This window comes from Drosophila melanogaster, chromosome 2R (assembly GCF_000001215.4).
Source record: "Drosophila melanogaster chromosome 2R".
Taxonomy (NCBI): domain Eukaryota; kingdom Metazoa; phylum Arthropoda; class Insecta; order Diptera; family Drosophilidae; genus Drosophila; species Drosophila melanogaster.
The window spans coordinates 11,500,692-11,510,019 of NT_033778.4; the positions used below are offsets into that span (position 1 = coordinate 11,500,692).

Below are 9,328 nucleotides of genomic sequence, written 5' to 3' on the forward strand. Positions count from 1 at the left end.
CTAAACCACTCCAACTTGACCAAAAAATGGGCTAAACGAAGAGATCTGGGACCTTCAGTCGGAGCCCTGCATCTGGGCTCGAGTGGGTTTCGTTCAGATCTTCTGCCTCACTGCCTTTCCCCACCAGCATCATCAGCAAGATCATCATCGCGATTGGGATCGTGATCATGGACCTGAAGACGATCATCGCAGATGAGGAGGACCTTTGGTGTGGTCCAGTCTCCTTTGCGATTGGTTTGCATCTCGGTGATCCGTGGAAGATTGATGTTAATGTCGGCATCGCCCTGGTGTGAACACACTTATTCGCATATTTGTTTTGCAACCCAGCGATTTGGCCATTTGGTCATTTGGCCACACACGACGCTGATGGTCCATCGCCGCTAATAGAGCCATAAAGCGAACATTTATTGATCTACAAATTATTTGGGCGCTGCCGCTGGGGCTCAACTCGGTTTTTTGGCTGTTGGATGCTGCTTTCGTGGGCTATCTAAATATTCATTAGTGTCTGGGCGGCTTGATTGGTCGGTCGATCGCCTCAGAGATCGCAGGGTTCTTCGATTTAATTTTATTTTTATAGCCCCCCCAAAGAACCCGCTGACTACCGCAACCGACAAAAAAGCAAATAAACAAACACTCTTCCGATACCAAAGCGATACCTTTCGTTTCGGGTGGTCCCACGAGATCAGCGCCTCTGATGTGATCATTAGGGTGAAAGTAACTCCCGGCCTGCCAGACTTTGACTGATCTAATTGGAGAAACTGGAGCTGAGATTGTGATCGAAATCGAGACTGAGTGCCTGAGACTGAGGATTGCGTTAATTGAGAGGCCATAAAAGTGCACTAATTTAGTCGAAATATCCATAGAAGCGTAAAATGTTCACACCTCAATTGCACAAAGGCAAAGCAACGTGTCTATTAAGGCGCGCTAAGCTCGCGATACATCTACATTTACAGTTGCAGATTCAGATACAGCTACAGATACTCTGGCCGCCCATATCGGTGTCGCCTGTACTTGAGGCCTCTGGCAATCGCAGCAACAGTTCCAATCCCAATCCCAATCCCAGTTGCAGTGGCAGTGGCAGGCCACCTGATGCTCAACACTGCCGGATTGATTACAGTTTCTTAATGAAATTGTTTGCTAATATCAGCGGAAAATGCGGTTTGCAATTTGTCAAACCAGTTGCGGCTGCCTCATGGACCCAATCAATGCTGTAGGTGTAAGCGATATCTCGGACAGGGTATTAAATCGCCAAAGGTGTGAGAGCGCGTAAAAGGTTGCCTCGGAATTTGCTGGGATCATTGAGGAATCTCCTCCTGGCCGGCACTTTTCACCGCGATAATCTCAAACGAGCCATATTTAATGTTATAGTTATGCGTGGCTTAAATAACCTAAGAGATAGTTAGGATGGCTTGCTGGCTATAAACCTAACACATGGAATTCCAGTTTTAATTTGCTTTGGATTTTACATTTATAACCCGAACTGCTGATTTTCTGATGGTGTAATTATAGTAGTTGTCAAGAAGTTTAGCTCACCTTTTCTACTTTCATTTGCCGCCTTCAAATCGCGTTTGAAGCAACATGTTTTGACACCTCCACCTCGCCCATGGAGCATATTCAATGAAGCGCCCTGCGATAAAAGCACCGCGAGGACAACTAGTGTGCCCCTCCAGCAATTTCATATGCAAAGCCGGCAAGGGCTATGCAAATTAGCCAGCGGCAGTGGCATTGGCAGCACCGAACAAATAGCTAACCACCGCACTGATAGAGCAATTAAGAAATATGCTTAAAAATATTTTCATGCAGGAGAGCAAATTATGCGATGGAATGCTGAATGTGGTCGCTAGCCTTTGGCGCTGGAAGCTAGCTAGTCAGGCTGGACTGGCTGAAATGGCTATTTTCGAGCACCGGTCGTCGATCGATGGATCGATTGAGCGATAGACAAAACGCTGACGAAGTTCCCCAGCTACACACGATGATCGGCATCGTTTGTCATCCGGCGATTGCGATTGCGAGTGTCGCGCTGTCCGCGTCAATCACTTCAATTAAACGTGCAATCAAACCGATGAGCGACGCGTCGTCATGTCAATATTCATCAGTGTCGCCAAACCGCAGCGTTAATTTGCCTGTCTGCCAGGTTGGTTGGTCGGTTTCTGCGTGGGATCCGGTGATCTCTGATCTCCGATTGGCAATCAGAACTGTGGATGCCGAATAACCACCGATCAATCATCGAGCGCTTTTACTTTTCACATGTAAATTTTCCCGGCTATGTGTTGTCTTTTATGGCTTATTAATGATCTGGGCTCCAATGTGCGATCATTAGAGACAGATACGAGTTGCGATCGTCTCGAGACAGATCGCTTACATCGAAGCTCGGCGTTTGAAACTTATGTGACTGGTTCTCGATCGCCAGACCGGCTCCGTCTGTATCTGAATCTGAATCGGTATCTGTATCTCCATATGTATCTGTATCTGTTTCGGTTTCTGGCTCCCCTGTGACGCGATCGGCGTGGTCTGCGTGTGGCCCGTTAGTTTGAGATCTTTATAAGTCAATTTCGGTGCTTTTTGGGGCGTGAGTTCCGAGTTTCGTACCGAGATGCTACACCTGATCCTTGAATATGTAGCTCCTGCTGGAATAACAATTCCTCGGATTTAATTGCGCACTCTCCGGCAGGTTTATTCATTTTCCCGTCTTAAAGGTAACTAACCCGGTCGACTGGATTCCTTATGTGTGCTTGCACTGCTGCTTTTGGCATTTGCAACTCATGTTAAGCATAAATAAAACAAATGCGTTTATTTTAAACATATGCCCCAGTGGCAGAAGAGAAGCCTGCTTTTTGCCTCGGCTCACTCGGTTGGCAGTTGGCTTTGCCAAGTTGGGTCATTGAGGCTGCTGATGAAGACATCTTCCCGTTTTTGTTTTCTTTGCCGTCTGTTCTGGGCCGTTGTTGTTTTTTTGATGAACAGGAATTTATGTGAATGTGCGTCTCTGTTTTTGTTTACTTCTTACGGGCTTTGTAGTGAAAAAAGCCACTGTTTCACTTTTTTGGGAATTCGAACTGCGGTCAAAACACATTTCGTTTTTCAGAATAAATGTCTGATTGCAGATCTTCAGATACTTGGGAAGCGCGGAGAAAGGCGTATAAAGTGTGACCAAAGCACATTAAAATGCTATATTGGAAAGGCTTGAAGCTATGCTTTAAAGTTGACTTGTCATTACGCAGTAATAATGATCTTAAATTATTCACCCTCCACATTTACGTCTTTAACTACTTCCTACAATACTTCGCCAAACATTGATTGAGTTCATATAATTTGTATTAAAGCCAATTTGAAGTAACACCCCCCACGGAACAACATCCGGGAACTCCCCCGAAAAACAACTTTGAAACTTTTATTGTGTCAAATTTGCGCAGCAGAGCAATGAAAAATTTAACACGCTATAAATCACAATTTCCACTAGAAGAGAGGAGAGGAGAGCTAAAGATTTCACACTGGCAATTGTTGCATTGTGAAGCGATTTCTTTTGGGGAAAATGGAAACTGGCAACCCCTTAGCAATGTCCTTGCGACGCTTTGGCATGCAGCTCGAGTTTGCTTATCTCCGCTTGCCAACATGCGTTTTCCTTTAGCTCGACTAAAAGGGGATGTTTTCCTCGGTGGGGGCGGAGGTCAGCGTGACTTGGATTTTCCTGTCGTCATCGTCTCCCGGCTGTCTGACAGGTTCAAGGTCTGCCTCTTCTGCTCCTGTTGTTTGTTTTTATCGTCGGACTGCGTGTGAAATTTAAAACCGTGATAACACCTCACAACAGCCCCGCCCACTTGTCAGACAGCCGCCCCTTTCCACGGCATTTCCCCGCCTCGCCCATCGTCAAATTTTGGTTTAATTTCGCGCCCGTCGGCAGCTTTGGCATTTTGTTGACAAAATTGATTTGTTCAATTTTTCCAACGATTTAACTTAGGGCATGACTTGGTTGCGTTGCCATTAGTGCCGCTACATTTGTTTTGAAGGTTGTTGGCGGGCGGCAGGCGATTTGGGGGCGTGGCCGAGTGGGGTCGCCGGGAATTTTTGCACGTTTCGCCATCAGAAAGTTTTCGCTGAGTCGCGCTGACGTCGAGGAATTTAATCAATTTCCGATATTTTATTGATTCGCGTTAAAAGTAAATTAAATTTTAAATTGTCCCCAGCAGTTTACCTCAAATCGTTCTAACCTTTCTCTATAATTCTTTTCTCTTTGCAGGTCGAAGTAAGTACAAAAAGGACGGTGAACAGGAATCGGTGAACTGGAAACTCAGGATCGATATAATGGTGTTTAATAGTTCGTCTGAATGGGTCAAGGTTTTATGATTGGGGTTTTGCAGCTGTGACTAAGCTGATAGCAAAATTTATTGAAATTTAGAGTAGCAACATTTCCATCCCCTTTAAAAGCAACATTTGCCCTCCTTACAGACTCATAATTCAAATTAAAAAAAAGAAGATAGATACAATACTTTCCGCATCTAGTAAATGCTCCAAAATAAGTCAATTATCTTAAAAAGTAAGCTCTTAAAGGCTTTTTGCAACACCAAGCTGCTCGAAAGATACAAATTCATTGAAAACAATTTTCCCAAATGTCCTCCTCAAGACACTCACCTTATGATAGATGAAGCTCTTAAATTACAAAATACTTGCCACATATTTGAGTTTCGTTTCGAACATCTTGTGGTCACTTGACTTGGCTCACTTCGACCAAAATATTCCCATTAGTGAAACCTCATAATCGCTTCATCTCTCGTTTTCCATTTGCATTTCGGCAACAGTTTTTCCCAACTATTTGCGAAACGAGTTAAACTTTGAAACCCCATTTTCGAATAGAATTTTATTTGGCCGTCTTTGGGCAACTTTTGGGACAACCCACATCATGTGGAGCGATTTTCTGCGCCTGTCCGCCCCGAATGCTGTTAATTAAATCGAAGACAACTCAAGTCGCTCTGTTGGGGGTGTTTTTGGGTGCTTTGCTATCCTCGAGGAAAATTAGCCACAGTCAAAAGTCATTGCGTTGATTACTTTTTGAAAATGACGCGAGCAAATTTCCACCAGAGAACTTTAATTGTTTTAGCTGGTAAACTTCGAATGGGGTTGGGGAAAATGTGTAGTAGATGGGGCGGAAGGACGTTACCCCCTGACTCGTCTGGACGCATTTAAATGTGAATTAATTGCCGAGCCGGCCTGGACTGCATATATGAGGCGCAGGATTTATGTCCGCCCGATGAGTCGGCAGTAGGCAGTCGGGCAGGTTGAGATCCAGGTCCAGTCATGTTGGTGCCATTAAGCGCTCCCTGGAATTTTTATGACCTCCGCACTCATCTCGTCTCATTGTGTTTCCATTTTGTGTTTCCAGGTCCACGAGCGCGAAAGCCCAAGAAGCCGGCGACGTCCAGTTCGGCGGCAGGTGGTGGGGGTGGGGGCGTCGAGAAGGGGGAGGCCGCCGATGGGGGCGGGGTGCCGGAGGACAAAAGGCCGCGAACGGCCTTCAGCGGAACGCAGTTGGCCAGACTGAAGGTAAGATGACTTCCGTTCGTTTCCTCCCAAATTTCACTGAGGCACTTTTTAGTAATGCACCTGAGATATAAGGAGAATATTAAATCACCGGCTAACAAGCTTGTTAAATGTGCCTATTTTAATAGGTTGCACATAAACTTTTTAAATAATTCATTTTAAATAGCACTTTTGTTTCTAACGAGCTGGTTTTTTTTTTAATATTTGCTGACGCCAAAGTTTTTTATGTTATAGTTTTTTTTTTTAGTTTTAGAATATTTAAAAAGACATATAAATTATAGCCACTTGTAACTTTTGAAAACTTGTTATTGTTCTGCCAAAGTTGGGGATTACTTTTTAAACAAATCCAAATACTACACTCCTGAGAAGCTCTTTGAACCCGCCTATAACCCACCCATTTCCCCCCTTTTTTTCGCCCACAGCACGAGTTCAACGAGAATCGCTATCTGACGGAGAAGCGACGCCAGCAGCTGAGCGGGGAACTGGGACTGAACGAGGCGCAGATCAAGATCTGGTTCCAGAACAAACGGGCCAAGCTGAAAAAGTCGAGCGGCACCAAGAATCCGCTGGCGCTGCAGCTGATGGCGCAGGGATTGTACAACCACTCGACGATACCGCTGACCCGCGAGGAGGAGGAGCTGCAGGAGCTGCAGGAGGCGGCTAGTGCCGCTGCCGCCAAGGAGCCCTGCTAGAAGGAGGTGGGGTGTGCGGCAATATCTACAATCTAGTATTTATGGAGTAGTGTGTAAGCTAGCTTTAGAAATTCTGAGCGATTAAGTTGTACAATATTCTAGTCCGCCGCACACGCAGTCGAACGCAGAATCAGGTGAAGAAATCTTCCGGAGAATTGGCCGCTGGGCGTAGAAATCCCCCGAAGAGCTATGATTGTGTGTGCGTTTTGTATAATAGATTCATAAATTCACAACTAAATAATTTAATAAACATTTAAATTATACACGCCGTTTTTGTTGCTGTCGTTATCAAAGAATTTTGCATAATTTTAATGTGATTGCCATATCTGTTTATGGGCCGCAGCCAATCGAACAGTCGGCCAATTGGCCAAGTGGGTGGTCTCCATCTATAGCTTTTGCTATTGATATATACATATATCGATCGCATTTCCATTTTCCGTGGGCGTCGGCATTAATTACTCAATTAACAATGCGCGGATCAAAAGATTGGGCACCGGCCGCAGCAATTGCTGGAATTACATTCGAATTGAATTCATTATGCAAATTGAATTTAAAACTGCTATCTTCGAGCATAATCACGCCTAATAAACGGCGTCTCGTCTCGATGCCAAACATTAGCCACATATATTATTAAATTCCCTCCTTCGTCGCTTTGTTTTCGTCCCCTCTTGTTTCGCTCCCTCGTCTAATTTAGCCATTAAATTTGCATACAGTCGTCAAATCCAGGTGTGTGCAGGTGTGTGTGTGTGCGCCAGTGTGTGCGAGTGTGTGAGTCTGCCAACGGCACAAATTGACACCTTGACGGCCAAAGCGGCGCCCGCCGAGCTTTACCTTTGCTTTTGCTGTTGCTTTTGCTTTTGGCCAAACTGAAGTGCAGCGTCAACATCGCGTAGGTGTTAAATGTGTCTGTCATTGCAGGCGGCACGGGTTAAGCCGTCGGCGGGGGGGTGGAGAGGGCCGGGCGGTACAGTGGATCGCAGGCACGTAACACCTGCAGAAGTTCGAGGGGCCAAACAAAGTGGACGACAACAATAAACAACTGAAGGTAATGTCTAAATACAGAAAACATTTAACCACAATGGCAATCAATTTGATCGTAAATCTTCCATTTGAAAAAACTACATATTTTAATATACCAAATTACCAATTTAAATTATTTTCTAATCTTAAATAATTTGAATTGTGCTTATTCAGTTAATAGTAAAGTTTTTAAATTACAATGCATATTTATTATTGCAGTTATTATTATTTCATCCTATAGACATTTTCTGAGAAATAATGACTTATTAAATGGAATTTAGCAAAGAGTAAGAATGTTATTTAATCAAGAAGTAATACAATCATTTAGAAAAAAATAAAGTTTTTATTAATATTTTTGGCTTGACTGAACTTTAAAAATTCCAAGTTAACCTCTTCTTTCCCGATGAGCAACTAAAATCCATTTGCAGTCCAAAAATAAAATGTATAACAAGTATAGCAAAGTAGTATATTTACCATTATGGAATGTTTAATTTGTGGCTTTGGCTTGCCTTTTTTGATTTTTTATTCGACTGACTGGACTGGCAGTGCAACAACAAATTCGCGCGAGAAATAAAAAAAAAAAAACGTCTTAATTCGCCGTGAATGATTTACGGATCGGTTTTGGGTTTCGCATCGAAGGCGACATTCGTTTGTGTATCATATATTATAGTATCGTATCGTATCGTATCAGACAGGCGAACAAAGGCAAATGATACTGCTACGTAACGACGGCCGCGTTATAACGTTATTACGTTCGGCACTTTATTCGCGAGGCTCCACTGTGCGTGGGAGTTTTCCGAGCGGCCTAAGTGATTTTTTATGGCACGCGTCTGGCGAAGATATAACTTCATAAAAAGTCAATTTAAGTTTAGTAATATTTTGCTGAATTTATAGTTGCGAGTATTTTGTTTAAGCATAATTTTTTATTGCCGCTTGCCTCAGGCTTCGCGAACTGGATTCGAATCCGAATATAGGGGGGTTTTGAACTTTTTGTTTTGGAGGAATCGCCATGAGTCATGGGAGCGGGTATATTACGTTATAAATTCAATAAATGTGACCATAAAAAGGCCCATTCAAATACCTTGTCCGCGTACATTAATCCCGCTGTCCTCCGCCCCAAGCTCCCCCCTTTAACCCACGATCCCCAGGACCCCCTTAACCCTTTGTAGCCACACATTACAACGCCTCGAATGCTGCCGCAAACTGCTGGAGCTGCTCCGTTCTTAACCCCCCTGCACCAAATGATTAATGTCTGGCAGCTCGCAGCCTTGGCGCGAGTTAAGGCCAGAAACAGAGCCACCATCCAACATCCAACATCCAGCATCCAGAATCCCGGGTCCAGAGTCCGAGTGTTCCCGGAATGCCAGCGCAAGTAACCCGAAAAAAAGACAATACGCATAAATCTATGGGGTTGACACTTAGTACCCAAAGACCACAGACTTCAAATGAATTTGTTTTGCAGATCCACGGCTGACTTTAGAGGGGCGTTGGGTTCAAAGGGGGGCCAGCTGAGTGGCGAGGCGTCATAAAATTGGCAACAAATTGTTTTCACGCCGTTTTAAATACACATTTTTTAGCCGATACTTGGAGACCGTTTAATGAGCGAAACCAAAAGGAACCAAAGCAAAGCCGAACCGGGTGACCGGAACGAGAACGGGAACGGGAACTGAGAACTGCACTGGGAGAAAAGTATAGTAAAATTAACTTGTAATACTTTTATGTTTTTTGTCTCAAATAAGATTCATTTAAAAGTTATTCTTACAAAATTTATTAATAAAGAAAATGTTTTAAAGTGTATTTAAACTCTGAGTGTATTTTCTGGGTATCCGGAGGATGTTTCATATTTTCCAAGTTCTTATTCTAGATATATTCGAAATAGCAAGATTTCTTATCAATAGCAAATATCAGGGACTTTAAATGTATACATTTTCGTTCCCTGTACCGTGAACGACATTCTGCGAGTTGACGGACGCTCCACGTTGAGCGTTACTTGGTCGCTGGACTCGCCAATAAATTTGCGGCTAAGGAGATAAGCTTATAAATTTTAACTGTAATTATGCGACACAAGATTTATGAAGAGT

General features: G+C 43.7%; 1 protein-coding gene across 3 annotated transcripts in view; it reads left to right on the top strand.

Moving 5' to 3' along the window:
• The window catches only part of inv (invected), a 35,231-nt gene extending 26,227 nt beyond the window's left edge, over positions 1–9,004 (top strand). For 2 of the 3 annotated variants that reach the window (NM_165839.3, NM_078975.4), the window contains 3 exons: positions 4,238–4,243; positions 5,378–5,538; positions 5,958–6,489. In NM_165839.3, coding sequence (NP_725057.2) covers positions 4,238–4,243; positions 5,378–5,538; positions 5,958–6,227 — 437 coding nt within the window. In that variant the 3' untranslated portion in view covers positions 6,228–6,489. Of the gene's footprint in view, positions 1–4,237; positions 4,244–5,377; positions 5,539–5,957 lie in introns of all 3 variants that reach the window. The other variant, NM_165838.3, reaches the window with a different exon arrangement.
• Positions 9,005–9,328: the final 324 nt, after the last annotated feature.